At 33.9% G+C, this 22,132-nt stretch overlaps 2 protein-coding genes across 2 annotated transcripts; both read left to right on the top strand.

Annotated features, from left to right (window-relative positions):
- Positions 1 to 8,109: 8,109 nt before the first annotated feature.
- On the top strand, positions 8,110 to 11,011 carry LOC105161016 (glycosyltransferase BC10). The gene is made up of 2 exons (XM_011078569.3): positions 8,110 to 9,509; positions 10,769 to 11,011. The coding sequence occupies exon 1, from the start codon at positions 8,446 to 8,448 to the stop codon at positions 9,496 to 9,498; it is 1,053 nt and encodes a 350-aa protein (XP_011076871.1). The 5' UTR covers positions 8,110 to 8,445; the 3' UTR covers positions 9,499 to 9,509; positions 10,769 to 11,011.
- Positions 11,012 to 13,620: 2,609 nt separating this feature from the next.
- LOC105161015 (uncharacterized protein At3g28850) lies at positions 13,621 to 15,071 on the top strand. The gene has a single exon (XM_011078568.3). The coding sequence runs from the start codon at positions 13,803 to 13,805 to the stop codon at positions 14,907 to 14,909; it is 1,107 nt and encodes a 368-aa protein (XP_011076870.1). The 5' UTR covers positions 13,621 to 13,802; the 3' UTR covers positions 14,910 to 15,071.
- Positions 15,072 to 22,132: the final 7,061 nt, after the last annotated feature.

Genomic DNA, 22,132 nt, shown 5'->3' with positions numbered 1-22,132 from the left:
GATATTTGGAATCATCTCTTCTTGAAGAGTCATATTAGGGTTAGTAGTTTTAATTAAATAGCACTTTTAGTTTTATTAGAAATCTATCTTTTGGTTCTAATAGGAATATGTAACTAATTAGTATAAATAGATGATGTAGTTCATCATATTGGACAGCTTTTGATCTTTGATTCTCTATGTTTTTATAATATTCTCTCTTTTTCATTTTATGTGTTCTCACATTAGCATGTTATGCTAGTTCTTTTAATTTCTAGTTAAAGATATGATTAATGTTTGATTCACATGTGTTGTGAGATCTAATTTGTACTTTCTACTTTTATTGATATGGGTATTTGTGTTGTTCTATGTGCTTTCAGCACAAATAATCTGATTTAGAAATGATCTGTATCTTTTTTTATTGTCAAAAATATTTATCTAGCCAATTAAAAATTCGTAATTGTTTGTTTAGTTCAATAACTAGTGGTAATGCAATATAATTCATCATGTCGTAATGGTGGATTTGTTGTGGGGAATGCATAATCTAACTTAAATAAACCTTTGTAGGAATTTATTGGTTAGAATTGGGCATTTTTTAATTATTAATGTTGTTGGTAAATTAAATCTTGAGGACGTTCCCAAGGTTGTTTATTGATTAGAGAATTAGCCAACAAACGTTCCTTGACTAATGAACAGGTAAGGAAGGGTGAGGCGTTTAGGTCATACCATTGACCATAACTAATTTATCTATTATGAATAATTGTTATAATTGCACCGACAATCAATATATAGTGGAATCAAGCATGACCTATCAAATCTTTCTTCTCATATTTATCTTCTTGATTTTATTTTCTAGATTTAAACTTTAGACAAAAACACCCCTCTTTTATTTTTTATTTTTATTTGAAGAAATTAATTTAAAATCAATCTTTGTGGATTCAACCCTACTTTCACAAGTTTTAGTAGGATAATATTTTTTGTGGATCCGACACTCATCACTAATTTAGCCTTTTAAATTAATTTAAGGCTTGGGCTAGTTAATTGGTTGACTAATTAATTTGTAGTTGGACTAATTAATTTTTTGGGCTTGATTAATAAATTAAATTTATTAATTAAGTATGTTTGGGTTTATGAGTTTTAATTGGACTAAATACACACATATGGACTTTTATTTAATTGGATGAGATCCCTTTGTCGAACCCTCCATCCTAGGAGAGAGAAACCTCCCCCCAGATTCAGGTTGGTTTTACTTCCGAATTTTCTATTTGTACTTTTTCCTAGCTTTGTGATGATCCTTACAATAATTTTTATTGGGAGAGGTTGAAGCAGAAGTGAGGAGTTCCCGAAATCAAGCAGCAATAGATTCCATAGCAGGGGATCTCCAGGGAGAAGGCACTCCAAATACGAAGGAAAAAGGACCGCCCTTGGCCACTGATGCAGATCCTCCTACCACCCGAGTACCTGTTATCGATGCACCTCTTTAGAAGGAAAAAGAATACCTCGCTTGTGGGGAGAAAACTGATGTTGTAATTTAACTGATTTTCAAGCCTGTTGAATGGTACAATCTTTACTTTCTTTACTTTACTTGATTTTTCCCCCATTTAAAATGTGGATGAGACGATTTAATTTTCTTCTTTGTTTAGATAATTTTTTTTGACTCGCCCCTAGTCCTGGTTTTAAGCTAGGGGCTTGAAATGCGATGCTTCTAATCCTTCCTTCCACACATGATGATTATCTTCAGATTGATGCTATTCTCTTGATATGCGGGAGTCTTGAGGCTTTGTTATGATGAAGGATTCCCTTTTGATTTCTTGGCAAGACAAAATATTTTATCCACCAAGCGTTGGTAGGTGGCTCTAGCATTTTTTAGGCCAAATGACATGGCCACGTAAAAAAATGTTCCAGCTCACGTGATGAAGCTGACTCTTTTGCGGTCTTCTGGAGCCAGCATTATTTGCTGGTATCCTTGCGATGTATCTTTCATGCTTAAAGTACACATCCAGACGTGGAGTCTACCAGTTGATCAATCTTAGGGAGAGGACAAAAATCCTTAGGGCATACCTTGTTGAGGTTCTAAAGTCGATGCACATTCGCCATTTTCTACCGGCTTGGGTAGTAGTACCACATTAGATAACCATTCAGAGAATTGTATTTCCTTTTCTTCAATATGGCCGGCAGCCAATAGTTTGTCGACCTTTGCTTGGATTATTTTGTCTTTTTCAGGCCCAAAATGTTTCTTCTTTTGTTTTACTGCCTTGGTATTGGGTTCGACATTAAGGTGGTGGGTTATGACGTTAGGGTCAAACCCTTCTAAGTCATTGCGACGTAAACATTGAACTATTTCTTCACGTGTCGCCTTTTTAGTTGAGAACTAATACATGTGATTTTCTCTGGATCTCCAGGTACGATCTCGTCATTCATTAGTTCTTCGGTTGGCTGGACCCCAACTTTGTAACTTCAATGGCATCATTTTCACGCTTGTTGGAGAATGTCTCCTTGGGAACTTCGTCCCTACTTCTTTTCTGACCTTTGCGCACAGCTTCCACATAACACTTGTGAGATTTAAAAGGGTTTCCTTGTGCTTCTCCTACGCCTCCTGATGTAGGGAACTTGATCTTCATATGGTAGGTGGAGATTACTGCTTGGAAGGCATTGAGGGTGTGCTTTCCTAGAATGACATTATAGAGTGAAGGGGTGTCCACTATCAGGAACTTTAACAAGCACGTTCTTCGAGCGATACCGGTGCCTAAGGTCAAAGGGAATGAAACCATGCCCCTAGAATGGACCATCTCCCCTGCGAATCCGTAGAGGGAGGTTTCACTTTTTCTAGAGGGGTCTCCTAGCTGTATCTGGTCATAGGCCCCCCCTAATAATATATCTGCGGAACTTCCCAAACTAATGAAGATACGCCCTACTTCGTAGTTAGCTAGTACTGCCGTGATAACTAGGGCGTCATTGTAGGAACTCTTGGAACCTGAACGTTCCGCCCTTCCAAACTAGATGAGGGGGGTGTCCTCCATGGCACCAACATCCTAAATTTTCCTTATAGTCACATTATGTGCTTCTCTAACCTGGGTCTTTCTAGCATGGTGGGAGTTGCCTCCATTTGGACTTCCTACAATCATTCGTATGATTCCCTTTCTAGGAGGATTGTTGGTTTCAGATTTTCCTTCAAAGGCACTCATGTGTTCTTCATTTGGTAAAGTTTCTGGAGGGGAAGTCTTCACTTCCTTCCCTTCTTTCTTGATGTATGGTTCTATTCTTCGGGTTTTTTCCCAGCAGATATACTCCAAGAGATACCCATTTTGGATAAACCTCTCGATCTCGTTTTTTAGGTGCCAACATTCTTTAGTAGTATGGTCGTAATCATTATGAAAACGACAAAATTTGTCAAACTTGGGACGTTGGGGTTGCTCTCTCCACGATCGAGGACGAGTTAGTCACCCTTTTCCCTCGACCGCCATGAGGGCCTAAGTGATAGGCACTATTAAAGGGGTGTAGCCTGCATTGATCCTTTGGAAGGGCGAGTTCTTGACCCTAAAATCAGTACACTATTTCTTGAAAGGGCCTCCTCCCGAGCTTCTTTCCTCTTTTCCCCGTGACTCTCCTTCTTGGCGGCTTGAGTGTCCTTCATTTTTGGTCAGGGACTTGAAGAAGTCCCCATCTAGAAGTCCTTGTGAGAAGGCGCTTCTGGCCTTCACCTCTTGTGTGGAGAAGGGTACCTCTAGGGTCGCGGTGTTGAACCTTTGCAGGTACTCCCTCAATGGCTCATTGTCCTTTTGGCAAATGGCGAAAAGGTTGAGCTCCGTTTTTTGAAGCTTCCGACTACTGGCGAACTGATGCAAGAAGAGGGATCTGAACTCTTGGAAGTTTCCCATTCCTCTGGCGGGCAACTGTTAAACAATTGTTGTGGGGCTTTGGTGAAAGTAGTGACGAAGACTCGACACTTAATCCCGCTCGTGTATCTGTGCAAAAGAGCTACGTTCTCAAAACACGAGAGGTGTTCTTGAGGGTCAAATGACCTATTGCATTCAGCAATAGCAGGGGTACGACAGTTTGCAGGGAGCCCATCCTCCATCACTGCGTCTATAAAGGGGACACCCTACTATTTTTCTCCTAGGATTCCTGCTATCTAGTGCTGCACATCCTGAAGGCGTTTTTTAAGGCACTCCAACTGAGCCAACCATTGTTTGGGAACCTCTTGGGGAGCTCTGCTCGAGGAAGCCCTTGTATCCCCGTTAGCGGGGCCCTAGTTACAACAACATCTCCTTCTGGTGGGTTTCCTTCTAATCCTTTTTTAGGGACGCTTACTTCCACCATAAGGGCTGATTGGGTAGGTACTAGTACTGCCGTCTGCTCCCGATTGGCCGCTGTGACTACCTGCTAAATTACACCTAACAAAACTCGAGAAAGTTCTCCGAAGGTGGTGTCGAGGAGGTGTTTCGCCTTGCCAAATTTAAAGTTGCCTTGGATTAATTTAGAAATGATTTTCAAGTAAAAAAAAAAATTGTACAAGGATAGTGTCCATTCGTAATTGCATTATTAAATGTGTATGGTTCTACATATAATTGTCAATTATTATGATATTGGATATCCTGGATTACTATACATTTGATGTATTATGGGTGGGAATGTTACCTTTGATATAATTATGCTTGAATTGTTTATTTGATAAACAAAGGATGATCATAAAGTGTAACGTCCATCGAATCTTATACATAATTGAGATACTAATTGTTATTATTAAAAAATTTATAATAAATTATAGATTAAAATTAAAATATATTAAGACTTGAACGGAGTAAATGGGAGCTCATTATAATATTTGGGGGCAAGAATTAGGTAGGATCTAATGGAATTTTTTTTTAAAAGTAAAAAAAACAAAATAATAATAATAATTGATGTGTGCAATTTTAGCACGGATCTAAAGTCCTTGAGTTTTGATGTTGGATTTGGGCTAATTGAGTGAAAGCACTTGAGAAAAAATACTTACAAAATAATACGTTAGCACTCCGATGCTAAATTAGTCCTGGATTTAGAAGTGAATGAATGTAAAGATAAATTATAATGAGAAATTGAAGTAGGAACAAGAATTTCGTAAGTAAAATACAGCTAGAACACGAGTAATGAAGTAGCAGAAAGATAGTAAGAGAGTTTCCAGATTGTTGAAGAGAGGTCTGTTGAGGAGTGCCTCCCACATTTATAGAGGAGGAATCTCTCTTAGCAGGAACTCTAGGGATAGCTACGTGTCCGCTAAGAAAGGCGAGAATCTTGGGATAAGATGCGTCACTAAACAAAAATGATACTTACATTGTCACAGAAGATGATGGAGTGGGTTATATTAGAATAGAAGTGCACAACATAATAAGAGAAATTGATTGGTAGCGTACTCAATCAAATTGGTAATTTTCTCCCATGCTAACCCCATGAGCTCAAAATCCATAAGCGCAATTGCTACTGGAATTATCTTAGCTACAATTTTATAAATAATTCTTGTTGTAAAAACTATATTATAACAAGATCAAAACTGTTCACTCAATATATACTTTTATGACAACTTTAAGATTAGTACTTGATATCTTTTCACTAATATTATATTTTTGGGTAAATTACAATGAACTTTCTTTAGGTTTGGTATAATTACAAATACTCCCATATTATTTGAAAAATTATCAATACCCTGAGTTTAACGATCGTTTAACAATTAGCCCAATTCGTTAGTCCCCATTAGGTTTCTATCCTTTTTCTATGGTGAATTAACTAAAATCCCCTTGTGACTATGAACTAAAATTTTATTTATTTTATAAATTCTTTTGACTTTTTTATGGAGTACATGGATAATATTTTTATAAATTTTCCATCGACCGAGTCCGATTTTATTTACAAATTTAACTTTTTTTTCAAAGAATGAAAGGATGAGTTATACTCAGACACCTTTTAAAATTGTAAAATTACACTTTCCCTCAAAAAAATTTTGAAATTATACTTACATCCCCTCAAAAAATTCCTTTATACCTAACACCTTTCCGTTAGGGTTTGAACAAAAAATGCTAATGCTAACAAAAAAAAATTACATAAACTTTCAAGGGTTAATTACATTGCCATCCGACTATAACTATTTTTACATTTTGATATCTAAACTTTTTTTTATGTCAACTTACCATATCAACTTTATAAAATTTGTACTTTGTCATTTATAACTGTTTTTCAATCAAGTTTTTGTCGAAAAAAATCACATGCAGTGCACGTATAATATATAAGGATTATGTGATATGAGATTTTTCACATATGCACAACATATGATATTTTGTTGGCAGAAACATCAACAAAATACCGATCGTATATGGCAAAGTACAAATTTTATAAAGTTGAGATGGTAAGTTGACACAAAAAAAAAGTTTCGATGGCAAAGTGTAAATATTGGACATAGTTCGCATGGCAAAATGAATTTACCCAACTTTCAATTGCCCTTTATTTAACATTATTATGCATATTTTTGTACTTATAAAAGGATAAATATAATATATATATGCGGAGTGAAGTTAACTTTATTATAGTTTTTCTCTTATAAATACAAAATTATTACACGAGAATGCTAAGTGAGGGGTAAAATTGAAAAATTTTATAAATTTTTGGCTAATGTCGACATTTTTCGTCAAAATCCTAACGAAGTGGGGTCAGGTGTAAACAATAAATTTTTTAAGAAGGTGCGGTATAATTTTGGAATTTCTTTAGGGAAAAGTCAATTTCGCATTTACAAAAGGATATAAATGCAATTAACCCAAAAAGTAAACAACATAATAAAATTAAAGTTGACAATTTCATACACCCATTCATTAATTACATAATTCCAGCAAACATAAAAAAATATCTATAATTTTTCAAATAACAACATAAATTCATAATTATATTAAATCTCAAAAAAATACAACTTGCCCATTGTTTTAAATGACTTCACATTATTCAAGTCACCAAATCCTATAATCCCTATAAAATTAATAAAAAAAAAAATGTATCAATTGTACACGACATATCATATAAGATGTACGAACAACATCTACAATATAGATAAACTAATTCAATTCACACGCATACTCTTTTTCAAGTCAATGATGAGATCCCATTTAAGCGCTAAAAAAAATAAATATTTCTAAATTTTTAAAAAATAATTTCGGATCGAACCCTCCTAAGTTCACGTTGGACCAAATATTTGAGTAATAATTAAATTATTTTAATCTAAAAGAATATTGAAAATTGTCTTTTTTTTAATTTTTTAAAATTATAAAAAAAATATTTTTTTATCGTTCTACATATATATATATATATATATTTTGCATAATTACGTAATCCAATATGGTCTCGTACCATAAAATTCCCTCAACAACACGCAATGTTAAATCATGTCATTGGAAACAATACTTATTGTTCATCCATAATTTGTTACCATTATTTTATGGGATAATTATACTTCATTTTTTTTAAATTTGGTGTAATTACATCGTAAATATTTAGTGATTTTAAAAATTACATCTACTACTTTTGATATTTGCTTCTGTATTACAAATAAGTACATCCACTAATCAAAATTCACTGAATTTATTGATTCACACCAAAATTAAGTGAATTACCTCAATTGATTTATTACTGACTGTCAAACAATTTTTTTGTGACTAAAATATTCTTATAATGGTGAAAATATACATCCTCACATGCATTGGCGTGTGAAGAAGATTTATAAAGAAAATTTAATCATAAAAAAAATTATTTGACCTGCATAAAGTAGTAATAAGTCAATAGAGTGTAAATATGAGTCTTTATCGATTTTTTTAATATAATCAAATTTGATGAATTTTGACTAATGGAAGGACTTATTTATTAGGCGAAAACATACTTCAGGAATATTCAATGTAATTTTTTAAATTATAAAAAATTTATATATAATTATGTCAAATTTCAGAGACGGCTGTGTAATTCTTTTATTTTATTTTATTTTTTTCCCCTAAGTTCAAGATTTTTTATTTTATTTTATTCTAAAATTTGCTTCACTTTTGGAATAACGATGAGACAGTCCGCACAGTATTAAATCTCCATTCTCTGTCTCTGTTTACTTCTTAATCCTCACCAATCCCTCTCTGTCTCCTCACTCCACAACAGATCACACAAATCTCAAGAATTCAAAATAAAATAAGAAGTTTTCAAAAAAGGAGAAAAAAAAATAAAAGGAATTCCCATTTCCCTGATTCCCACCATTTCCCCACCACAATAAGATCTCCATTGCTCCTCCTCTCTGTGGGCAGTTCGTTCTTCATCTTGGTTGTGATCAGTCCTTTTGTTTTGTGCGAATTCTGTTCTATTATTCGTCGATATATACTGAATCTTGATTTGACATTAGTTTTCTGGGTTTCATCTGATCTTTGGTTGCCGTGAAGATTTTGTGGATTTTGAAGTCTGTGGAATTGGTTTTCGGCTATGTTTCACACGCCATTTGTCGTCTCATTTGCTCTTTTGCTTTCGTTCCCATTGCTTTTCCTCTTTGTCCCACGTATCCTTCCTCCCAAGCACGTGGAGATCTCTCTCCCCGACGAGCTCGACGACCTCGCCCTCTTTCGCCGCGCTGCTCTCACGTCGCTCGGCGGCGGAGGAGCCGTATCCCGCCTTGGCGTTACAAATCCAAGACCCAAAATCGCCTTCCTATTTCTCACGAACACAAATCTCCATTTCGCGCCTCTCTGGGAACTCTTCTTCAAAAACAACGAAGCCCTTTACAATATCTACATCCACGCAGACCCCTCCTCCAAGATCACTCCTCCCGGAGGCGTATTCTCGGGCCGCTTCATCGCCGCAAAGAAAACCGAGCGGGCCACTGCAACTCTCATCTCCGCCGCCCGCCGCCTGCTTGCAACCGCCGTAATGGACGACCCGCTGAATTCATATTTCGCCCTCGTTTCTCAGCACTGCATTCCTCTCCACTCCTTCAAATACATGTACAAAACTCTCTTCGTCAAACCCATCTCCGGCCGTGGCTCTTCCTCGTTCCCTATACACCGCAGCTTCATTGAAATATTATCCGACGAGCCTCAACTATGGGATAGGTATAACGCCAGGGGCAAAAACGTAATGCTACCGGAGGTGCCATTCGATCGGTTCCGGATCGGGTCACAGTTCTTCGTTTTGACCCGGCAACACGCGTTGGTGGTGATAAGGGACAGGAGATTGTGGCGCAAGTTTAAGCTGCCATGCTTTAATATGTATTCTTGCTATCCGGAGGAGCATTATTTTCCGACGCTTCTGTCAATGGAGGATCCGGATGGATGTACACATTATACCCTGACCCGGGTTAATTGGACCGGGAGTGTTGATGGACACCCGCATACTTATCAACCTGCTGAGATTTCACCAAGGCTTATTCAGGAGTTACGGGTATCGAATTCAAGCTATTCATTTATGTTCGCGAGGAAATTCTCCCCCGATTGCTTGCAGCCATTGCTGACAATGGCAGAGAAGGTCATTTTCAGGGACTGAGTTCGGGTCGGGTAAGAATCTTTAACTGAGCCCATTTAGGATGAGTTTGATCTTTTTCTTGCTTGCTTCGTACTGTGTTCTTCATTCATAATTTTATATTGCTGGTAATTATAAGAAATCACCAATTTGTTGCATTAATATGTGTGGTATCGTTTACTATGATAATTTTCCAATTAAGACCAGAGGTTTTGACTATGCACAGTTCAATATGAAGTTTTTGAGAAAGATTCTTATTGTAGAATTACCAGTGAAGAAGAAAATGCTTGAGACATCTATTTTTGCTTTTTAACATATGAGAAAAATAAACCAAATGTTCTCTCATAATTTTAAACACATCAGGATCAATTTTGTTTACCTCGAACTGATGCTTGTGTAAGAACCTTCAAATGGTACAATGTCTTTCTCATTCTTGAAATGGATTCTTTGCACATTTTTTGTCTTGGTTGTGTCAAGTAGCTTAAGTACCCACCATAGCTAGTTCTAGCAAAAGGGAATTATGTATCACGAAAAGTTCCATTTCGTCCACGAAGAGTTCACATATCTACAAATGAAAATTAGCTTAATTCTCTCGAACTGCTAGAGTGTGTTTTTCTCTGGTTGTATTGTATATGGATGAAGATCATTATCCTAAATTGTTAAGCATAACCATTGCCTGCTATCAAGAAATGTCATGCTTCAGTCTTCTCTCTTTATGTTGTTTTCCTATGTTTTGCATATGCATGTCCGTAGACAATTGATGCATTCAATTCATTGTTTGCCTGAAAAAATACAGCCCGTTGATCCTTGAGTTTGTTTTCTCATGCAATGAAGTGCCTTTGTGGTTTCACATTTATTAGAGAGAGAAACACATAATACTCATCACCGGTATTTCTTTAACGAGTTGGGTCTTGCAAGATTATGGATATTGTTTCTTGTTTTCTTTACTGATGAGCTTAAAGTTATGGCATACTTTTTGAGCCTTCGCTGTCATGATTATCCACACTGATGGTAAGTTTAGAGTACTTAAAAGCAAAAGTTGTTCTCCAGATGATGAACATATATGGTCTTTCTTGGTTGTTGTGGTTTTGAATATTATATGCATCCCCCATGCTGGTACCTCTCTGGATGTCTACGTATAAAATTAGATATGCTTAAAGGCAGTACATCTTCAGCATTTTATAACTGAAAAATGTGATAATTAAACTATAGCCTGTTCAGAATCGTGCTTCGATCCATCTGTGTTCCGAGATCGGATCTAACTCGTACTCACGGGAATCTCTTCCACTTACAGGGACTGGGAAACAGTAAATGCCAAAGGCAAGTTCATCAGGCTTTACTACAGTGATTCACTCTGTAGCCGTGTACATAGAAGTAATATAGTGAATGGTAGTTCCAGAGTGCGTGAGACGGCTGCTGCAGCGGAGTGGGCTTATAGCGGAGTCAAGAGAAGAAGGGCGGAAAGAAAGCGAAGGCTCGTCGCTCTTTTTCTTTGGTTTTTTTCTTTTTGTTAATGAAAATGAAAAGATATCTCCCATTTGCTCCTCCCGCCAGCCTGAAATTGCGTATTTATTACCAGTTTCCCCCTTCTGATGAGATGGTGTGCCATCTCATGCTGAGAAGAGTGACATCTTACACTAATGTCATGTTTGGATCATTTAAATTTTTGCAGTGAAATGGAGGAAGTAATTGAATAATAAAGCATTCGTTACCATCTTCAGAAATGAGTAAAATGTTCTTTCCGCGATTTTTACAAGAACCAAACATGCCATACAGGTTCCATAAAATTTTCATCCTTTTTGTTTCTTTCTTTTCTTAATTTTTTTTAGGTGAGAGTGATGAACTATTATTATTTAAAATAAATTGATTATAATTATTTATATTTTCGCTTATTATGAGATGATGGCAAATTTCTTACGTTTTCTAGGTTGTGAGTTCTCCAAGCCCATTGCCATAAAAGTTGATCAGATAAAAAATGGGTTTTCTATGTTGATAAATGAGAAACACAAGTATAGAGTTGGTATATAGATATTAAAATGCAGTATGGGAATCGACTCAATTTCATCTAAACTTTGATCGGTGGATTAACGAATGGAAGGATCGCATTTGCATGAAACTTGTAACTCACAGGTACACAAGGATTATTTATCTCTAATACCTTGGACCATTGCTAAATGGTCACCCATGTGCAATGGGTAATGTTTTGAAAATCAGACCGGTGATCTGTTGGACCGAATTGATCCAAATGACCAAAAAAATGTTATAGATGTGTATATATATTTGTAGCATATCAATACATGATTATATATCGCCGTCTTCAAATTGAGGGGAATGATGGGGGCGGGTCTGGCACGGGGCAGGGTTGGCGTAGGGGGAGGAGGGAGGCGGCGGGTGGGGTGGCGATGATTGAGGAGGGGGTAGGCAACGGGGTTGGGGGTGGGGTAGTTAGGGTTTTTTTTTAGTTTTTTTATATATAATAATAATATCTTTTTATAATTTTAAATTATTTATCTATAATATTAGTTAAATAATTTATTGAATCCAAATCTTTCATCTTTTTAAAAATTTAATGGTTGAAATTAATTAATCAGATCTAACATTCATTTTTTAATAAAAGAAGATCCAAAGGACACTAAAATAAGAAATACTATATATTAAGTAATGATATAATGGTTATTTTATAAAAAAAAAAGTTAATGCCATCAGTTAGATTTAATTGAGAGGAGCAATTAGACTACGTTTAACAAAACAGATAAGGGTTTTTCGTCTATTTACAAAATAAATAGAGGTTTTTAAGACGCAGGGGGTTTTATACATTTTAGCCAATTTTTATAGCTAACAGAACAAAATGCACATTTGAATTATAAATTATGATTTTATATATTATTTAGAACTTTTTAAAGTATTTTGATGGACTAATCTGCCCTATGAATAATTTTTTTACTCACCCTTGATTTTTTTATGATTTTTCAGACATTCTTTTCAAAGTGCAGCCATATCGACCTAGACCGGCACGAACTAGCCCAAAAAAGTTTGGCTCAAGATCAACCTACTGTTCATGACCGTTTTGGGGCGATCCTAGGCTTTTAAGTGGCCTCCAATTGGGTCCATTTTTAAATTCAGGCCAAATCCGTGGACCGGCCTAGTTGGGGCCTGGACCAAGCCCAGACTAGGCACGTATCAAGTTCGAATTTCCTTGTTTAATTTATTTATTTTTTATGTATTGAGATAAATATTTACTTAAATGTATAATTATCTTTTGAAACAAATAAGTAATAAATTAAACCGTAAGAAAATTTATATGTAGAAAAATAGTAATTAAGGATATACAATGAACTTTAAAAAAAAAATAAAAAGGCCTAATAGGCGGCCCAGGCTAGGACCAGGTGGTCTTAGACTGATGGGCTGGGTTGGGCTAGTCCAAGGTATTGCTTTTTGGGATTGACTTGGGATCGGTCTGGTCCTAAGTAGGCCCAGGCCGAACCAATATATTTTTTTATTGGTTCAATCCAATTCTTAGTTAGATTAACCTAATCTAACCCACTGTGTATTTTGACGTCCTTTTCAAGGTGCACAATGGGATAAAATAGTAATTTTCACCTAATCGTTTAGAACTACATAATTATTTTGTAATTTCAAAGCAGCAAAAAATTATTTATAAGTATGTTAAATTTCAAATTAGATGGTTGCAATTTATCCTTGATAATATGTCCCATTAACTTGGAATCAATTTAGAGAGTCCTATAAAAAAATAAAAAAACTTTTTTAAAAAAAAATTGTCACTAAAATCCCATGCCCAAACATATTAAACCCCAAAAACACACACACAAGTATTTTGGTATTTATTCAATTTAATACTCAATTAAGAAGTTGAAGTTTGCAAAGATAATTTTACTGTCTCCGTCTCCTTTTACTGTCTTATAACAAGAAAACATTAAATAGGAAAAAGAAAAAAATAAAAAAATAACAAAAAATAAAATAAAGTTCTTGGATTTTGTCGTGTAGGTTCGATCAATCCATTCCCATAGACCCAAGTCACTTTCTGTAGACCCTGTGATCCAAAGTCCATGCTGCAGTGCACCTTCCCCCACCCAATCATTTTCAAATTTTAAAATACCAATCAAAACTTACTAGCCGTTAAACCCTTGTCATCATCTCATTACCCTTTCTTCCCCTGAGACTACTGATGAAAAAGACCCGAAACTCTCTCTGCTTTTTACTATTCTCCACAACGATATTTAACTCCATTTTTGGCTAATTCTCATCCAAAATCCCATTTTCTATTTTGCAGAAAAATCTTGAATTTGTGAGCCAAAATTGGGGAGGTGATGATGAAGGGAGTGAAAGGAAAGCTGCTGAAGAAACTCAAGACAATCAAGGCGATTGGGTACTTGAAGCCCGAAAGAATTCTGCATGTGAATGCGTTAGATGGTTATTTGTACTCTTCACCCCCAAAATCGAGCCCCGTCTCCCGTGTGCCGTTGATGGCCATTCAAGAACAGCCCAAGAAGCTATCTAATGATAACATTCTTGCAGTTCAAGAGCCCGAGATCATCGATGTGTCGGAGCTAATGAAAGACCTTGAAGATCATGAAATGGCGTCTGAGAGTAATGAAAAAGAGAATGTTAGTCCCGAGACGACCGCAGAAGTCCCTGATGGTTTGCGAGAAAATTCAGAGGTGAAGGCCAAAGATGAGGTTTGGAAAGGAGGGGCTGGGGGGGAGAGGGAGAATGTCCCTTTGAAGGAGATCGACGTGTCTTCTTTCAGGCGTCCGGATTTGGATTCGGGTACCCTTTTCGATCCCAATCTTCTTGCAGCCTTTCAGCAGGCAGTCATGGAAGTCAAGGCACGAGAGGCGGAGAGAAGATCAAGGTACGACGCTGACGATTTAAGAGACGACGTTGAGGATGAGCCCCCTTCGAAAGCACGAAAGATCGAGCAAGTGACTGATCCACTGCTAGAATTCGAGGAGAAGTGCCCGCCGGGGGGAAGTGATTCGGTTGTTCTTTACACAACAGGGCTTAGAGGGATCCGAAAGACGTTTGAGGACTGTCAAAAGATCAGATCTTTATTGGAAAATTTGAGGATCTTGTTCTTTGAAAGAGATATATCGATGCATTCGGGGTTTAAGGAAGAGATGTGGGGAGTGTTGGGAGGAAAAATAGTGCCTCCGAGGTTGTTTATTAAGGGAAGGTACATAGGCGGAGCAGAGGAGGTGTTGGGGCTGCACGAGCAAGGAAAGCTTAGGCCACTGATTGAAGGGATCCCGTTAGACAGAAACGAAGGCCCTTGTGAAGGGTGCGCCGGATTTAGGTTCATCGTTTGTTTCAACTGCAACGGCAGCCGGAAAATCGTGCCGGAGGGGGACGGTGAGTCGATGAATTGCTCGGAGTGCAATGAGAATGGAGTGGTCATCTGCCCTTTTTGTTGTTGATTCATTCAACTCTTGTGTGTTCGTATTTGTGTACTAAAAGATGGAGTAGTTTATGTGTAATTGGCATTCTTTGGTTTATTAATAAGGAGTGTATTTCCTTGTAAAAGAGGACAATACTGTTTTCTACATGGATTTTGAAGTGATCTGAATGAGGTTCATCCATGTTTCTTGTCTGTCTTTTGAAGGTTTGAGTAATTATCCAAAATCTTTGTTAATAATGTAACAAACTGTATCACATGATCTCATGTAATATTGTGAATGAGCAAATTATTTATTATAAAAAAATAATAATTTACCTCCGTGTATTTTTAAATAAATCAATTTACATCCCTATGTAAGGAGGTAAAAAATTGTTTTATTTTAAAAAACATAAGAAAAAATTTTATTATTTTTTCATAAGGGGTAATTTGCTCATTTGCAATATCACAGAGAGTTACTTGTATTTTTCTTGCATTTTTCCGATAATATGAATATTTTGCATCATCTATTTGACGGAAACTGTCATAAGTATAATGTCTCATCCAATTATTTCGACTTTCTTTACCAGAAATTTTAGCCCAAATCAGGTCTAACAAAATTTTATTAATTACACGATAAATATATTTCACCTATAAATTGTTTGTATATAATTTAAGGGATGTCTGCTTGGCAGAAACGGTATTTTAGACAACGAACTTGATTCATATAAATATGATTCAATTTTTAAGTTTTACAAGATATCACCCCCAAATTATTTTTCAATGAAAATTTTTCACTATAAAATGACCACATACAGCTCATATGTATAATTTTCCACTACAAAATCATTTTTGGTTCATGTTTTAGGAATACACCATCTAAGAACAGTCAAAAATAAAATTTAACAAACTCATGAGTGATTTTTAAAAATAAGAAAAATTCTTATGCATATAAGCTATATATGACCATTTTTTGGTGAAAAATTCTACCGAAAAGTGATCTAATGAGGTAATTTATAAAGTTCGTATAGTTGGTATAGCAAATCGAGAGAAAACTAAATGGCAAAATATAAAATCAACTATAGTTCAAGGGTAAAAATGTCTTTTTACCCTACATATAAATACAGCATATATACCTAAACATTGAACATGACCACATAGTGGAAATATTAGCTTGGTTTGTTTGTAACATGATAATTGAGCAATAATCATGTTAAACTATGTACATGTAAGATTGTTAGGATCATTTTTACAAAAGTTGAGCAAAGTATATGTTTAACTTCTTTGTAATGTGTTATATTAGGTATTGTATGATTAACAAGATATTAATTTTTTTATTTTTTCATAAAGGGGTATTTTATACGTATCCCATATTACAGCGATAACTTGTATTTTTCTATTTGATTTAATAATGATTATAAATATAATTATATTTACACGATAATTAATGCTTTCTTAAAATTGATTTAATTCTAATTATATTTATTTATTTTATTTTTTGTGATTATTATATTGAGTTACAACGAAAAATAAGTAAAAAAATACAAGAACAATTCGACTCTGATTGATCTCTTCGTGTCTAATAAAGTGGCGGAAGGGTGTATATAATTTGGTTACATGGATTTTAAAGAAAATTTTGACCTAACTAATACTATGATTGGATTGGATTTAGTTCATCTCCAAAATAGCTCAAAACAGACTCAATGTTTGTATCAAAATATTTTTTTTTTTTAATTTGACTTCTATTTTACTATTAGAAACCCAAAAAACTTATTATGCATCTATTTTGAGCTTATTTTTTTAGGCTTTTTTTCCCCATTTCTTTTGGTTTATTTATATAAGTATTGTAAAAAAAATAAAATTTACATAATTAATGTAAATAAAATAAATTTTATAAAGTAACAACTCACCTTTTTTCTTTTTCTTTTTTTTTTTTGCCAAAGTTGGATATATATTGAAGATTAGTTTACTTATAGCATAATTAGCAATACACTTATAGAATATGCAATCAATTATTAACTTATGTATACACAACTTGGAGTATTTGAATTTTAAATTTAAAAATTAATTATGGATAAATTAAAAGATTCAGTAATTATTGGAAGTATATTCATTCTTTTATATATATAAAAAAAAGGTCTGTCTAAATATTTTTTTAATTTAAATTAATTTCAATATCATACATAAATTAACAATTTTCTTTAAAAACAAAATAAGAATGTTTGTAAAAATTATTTTTAAGATATTGATAATGATATTATATTTATCAATTATATAAAAAATTATAGAAGAATTCGAGCTCAAATTGAGCTTTACTCGTACGAGCAGGTTCGACTCGTCTTGCACCCCTACTCGACCATCTTATCCAAATGTCTTAATGACTAAAGTCGCCAATTACCCAAGCCTAAGGCCCGCTATACCCACAATGGAAATGGGTTAGGCCCATTAAGGCCCAAATCAATATGGCCCAACTCTAGATGCCAGCCCGGCCCAAGTTGCTTAAACAACTTCAGTATAAGCTTGGCCCAAATTTCAATCTATCTTCAACACTTCTTTAGCAGGCCCAACAGAAAAAATTCAAAGACAATAATTGGGTGCTTGCTTTCAATTATCTGATTTATTTAATGAGTCCATGTTCCTTATAAATATTAATTTTTTTTTTAAATTTATTATTAGATTAAATTTTCATTAAACTGGGATAATAAAAATTATATAATTAACATACAAGATGTTACTTATATGGAAATTTTACAACTTATATGGCCAACAAAACAAGTAATTCACGTATAGCAGACAAAAAATTTCATTAATAACAGGTCATTTTAATTTTTTAAGAACAGATTAAATTTTGTAGGTTTTTTAGGAGGTTCTAATCAAATGGAATATAATAAAAACAAAGCCACTTTGAGGTTCCCTCTTAAAATAGGCATGCAGGAATCCACTCGAAGAAGTTCCGGAACTTACGATGGAGGGTTCGTGCTCATATCGAAAGCCTCAAGGACATCATATTCTAGGAGTCCAAGTTATGTGATTGAATAAATTTTCCTGACACAGATCAAGGGCTACTTCCCCTCCCCTTTCTTCGTATCTAAACTTTGGATTCATAATTTTTCATAGAGAAATAGCACAAGATCCATTCTGCATCATATCTAAGGGATTCCTTGGTTCGAGCCGAGGGGATAAGGACTAATAACATGGCAAGCATATTACACTTGTTATGTGATTAGTGCACATTTCAAAAAGAATGATTAGTCACATAAAAAATATATAGGTGAAGTATCACTCAAATCCATGCTGAGCCGTTGCATGCATTGAGCGTTTGAATGATTGTCACATGCTCTTTTAGTTTTTAAAATTAAAGAATGCGTTAACCATCCAACTATTTCATGTATTGCACTTCGAGTGTAGCATTTACGAATCTGTGAAGCATCTATCCACCGTACCTACTAGTAGGGACACCATAAAGTTGTTGGTCAGCAGTAAGCAAGTCGGATCCTGATGCAGATTTTTGTCAATCAGCAAGGATTCGAAATTTTAGAGTCATACTTGTCAAGAGAGGTTTAACTCTTTCGCTCCTAGTCCGAAAAGGATTAATTTCATCTACAACATGCAAAAACCAAAAACCAAAAATCAAAAAGGAGAAAAACTAACGGAACTCAAATATGCTTTCCGTTACCAAATTTTATCATTTGTCGATGGTTGAACTCTTTCATTCCCGCCCCAAATAAAATTAATTTCATAAACAACCACAGTGAATACCAGAAAGAAAAAAGGAAAAGAAAAAAAAAACAAAAGTGATGGGACTCAAATGTGGTATCCACCACCAAGTTTGGTTGTTACCAATAATTTGACAAGTTGATGAAGTGAATAATCCAACAACTTGGACTATAAAAAAAGTACTTAGTTGACAAGTTGCAGTAAACAACAAGTTTGTGTATATAGCATAGCAACTTGCATTGCCTATACTTAACAACCAACCAACATAAACATATACATATTATTATTATTATAGAATGTGCACAACTTTTAGTTGCCTCAAGCAACAAAAGGACAAACCTAATTTAGATTTTTTTAAAAAAATATATATATATAGTAAATAGGTGTTTTTTAGTGTTCATGATTGCCCAATATAATCACTCATTCATGATGTATGACTACTTTTAAAAGAGAATACTTTTATAGAATATAAAAGTATATATATATATATATGGATATTTATAATATTTCAATACGTATCAAAATTATTAACGATAGAATTCTTGGAACGAAAATTTATAACAAGTATTTTCAGCACGAGTGAAGTACAATTGTATGGTTGAAAGTTAAAATATCATAAATTTGATTAGTAAGCATTTGTATCCGGCGTGTTATTAATTATATTGTACTTTTTTTAATTTCTTTTTAGAATGTACGTATAGTTTTTAATTTAATTATTATAACATTATTTAATTTTATTTGAATTAAGAAATAATATGTTTTGAATCTTAATAATTATTTGTTTTCCATTAACATATTCGAACTGAATCGTATCATGTATTTTTTATATTTATTAATTTAGGCATGATTTTGCCAGATATTTGGAACGGTATTTGTAATGCTCTTTGTAACTGTTTTGTATTATAATTATCTCTGTTTTTTAACTGCATTTGTAACTGTTTTTCGCTCATTTTGTAACAGTTTTTGGAACGGCCTGATATTTAATTTGTAACTGCTTTTGATACATTATTTGTAACGGCCTAACAATTTTATATTTTATTGGTGTATTACAAAATTTATTATTTTTTAACATATTTTAATATTTATTTTATTTAATGTTATTTAAATTTGTTTAATATATTTTAAATTTTATTTTATTTAATATATTTTTAAAAGAAAATTGTTAAAGTAAGTAAATAAATATATATAAAACACATATAATATAAGAAAAAGTAATACTTTAATTACAAAAATTGCAATATTATTACAAAATTGTATTTTTAGAAAGTACCACAAGAATCCTAATCTAAATTATTATCCACAACGAACGCGTGTTCATCGTCGTTATTGTCACCGTCGGGTGCCAAGGGATCAACTGTAGGCTCGGACGCTAGATAATCGGGCCAGTTGGGATCTACGCTTTTGATGTAGCGTTTGAGTGCCAACACTCGATCATCTATGTCGAGGCATTGCGGCTGTAGTGGCGGGGGTGAGGGAGCAGTCGACTGGGTCGTCTAGAATAATCCAGCAACCGAGTGGTGGGCCTCAGAGCCGAGACCGAATACTCGGTCCCTCTTCCGGCCACCCACTGCTAACATCCAGATCTACTGTTCGTCCGGACCATGGAGCTTTGAGAGGACAATGGTTGCTCTTCATTGTTGTTTTGTTGTCTCTGGCGGTCCTCCATCATCCTCAAGAACATCTCTTGCGAACATATTAAAATAATTAGATAAAAAAATAATATAAATTAAAAAAATAAATTACTTTATTTTTTTTAATTACTTACCGCAACCTCCTCCGCCCTCGGGACGCTCCACTGGCCGTCCTCCTTCTTTTACATAATATATGGTCGAAAATTAAAATATCATAAATTTGATTAATAATCATTTGTATCCGGCTTGTTATTAATTACATTGTACTTTTTCAATTTTTTTTTCAGAATGTACCTATAGTTTTTAATTTAATTTCTTCGTAATTATAACATATTCGAAACTGGATGGTATCATGTATTTTTCATACTTATCAAATTGTCATCTCGCATTCAACCTACATAGTTAATAGAACATTTTTTAGCCAAAATAAACTTGTAAAAGACTTATTTAGTTTTGTTTTCATTCTCAGATTTTCAAGTGATTTTGTGCCTTGGTATTGAATTTTTTGTGATAAATGAAAATATCACGAAAAGATGTGATATTTTATAATAGTATTTTGTATGAAATAGCATGATAGAATGATTTTTTTTTTTTAAAATTTAGTCAAGTCCCACAAAGAAATATCCATCCAAAAATCATCTCATAATTTGAAATAGTATACACCGTTGAAATATTTGTTTGACTTGCAATAAGCAAACTGAAAGTATTTTTATTCATTTATTTTGTTAATATCAATAAATTCGTTGAATTTTGATCAATAGAGGGATCTATTTGTTAGATGGAAGTAAACATCAGGAGTATCAAACATAATTTTTCAAACTATAAAATATTTAAGTGTAATTATATCAAATCTTAAAGGAATAGGGCGTAATTATCCTAATTATACCGTAGAAACTCACTTTTAATTGTTTTCCAAAATCATATAGGATAAAAGTGTGTGTGTGCGCGCATGCGCATGTACGTAAATAAATTTTCAACTTTCATGTTATCATACGTCAGCATTTTCCGTCCAAACCTTAACAGAAGGAGGTCAGGTGTAAATCAAAAATTTTCGAAGGGGTAATAAATATAATTTAAAATTCTTTTATGGTTGAAAGAATAGTTTTAACATTTTTAGATGGGGTCTAACTAACCCTAATTATAATAAGCTGTTAACAATTACCAACAATTAATGTTAATAAATTAGACAAGTATGTTTAAACAAGAGTTTGGAAGTTGATGATGAGAAATATTTTATTTGCAAATATAACCAATGCCTTCTTTTACAAAGTACAAACCAATGATCAATTGATTGACAAATAAAGATACTCAAATGTGGCCAACTTGGAACATAACTTGTCCAATTATATATGTGAAAATCACTTTGTAAGTGGTATATATATATATATATATATATATGGAAAAGTATTATTTTAGTCCGCTAAGTATGTCTAATTTTAATTTTAGTCCGATAACTATGTCCATTTTTGTTTAGGTCCAGTAACTTACGAAATTGCTTACTTTTAGTCCTCTGGCAGATTTTCGAACAATTTTAACCCTATGCAACTTTTGAAAGGCAGTTTTAGTCCATATGCACTCATAGGGGTAAAATTGTCCAAAAATCTGCCAGAGGACTAAAAGTAAGCAATTTCGTAAGTTACTGGACCTAAACAAAAATGGACATACTTATCGAACTAAAATTAAAATTAGGTATACTTAGTGGACTAAAATAATACTTTTCCCTATATATATAATTAAATCATTTGATTATATACTAGTAATTTTACTACTAAATCAAAAAAAAAAAAAATAGTTTTTGCGAACGACACTTTCTAGCGCTAGATATAATTACACAAATACTACACATCTTTTTGAAATATTATATATAAACCCCTATTTAGTGGTAAAATTATATACACACACCCTATGAGGTATATTA

This window comes from Sesamum indicum, linkage group LG4 (assembly GCF_026168435.1).
Source record: "Sesamum indicum cultivar Baizhima isolate 11 linkage group LG4, ASM2616843v1, whole genome shotgun sequence".
NCBI classification, from domain to species: Eukaryota; Viridiplantae; Streptophyta; class Magnoliopsida; order Lamiales; family Pedaliaceae; genus Sesamum; species Sesamum indicum.
The sequence above is the reverse complement of the archived record's forward strand: the minus strand, read 5'-3'. Positions and strand labels throughout refer to the sequence as shown.

What these genes read in the sequence shown, in the direction of transcription:
- LOC105161016 (XM_011078569.3), top strand. Translation starts at nt 8,446, where the DNA reads ATGTTTCACACGCCATTTGTCGTCTCATTTGCTCTTTTGCTTTCGTTC.
- LOC105161015 (XM_011078568.3), top strand. Translation starts at nt 13,803, where the DNA reads ATGATGAAGGGAGTGAAAGGAAAGCTGCTGAAGAAACTCAAGACAATC.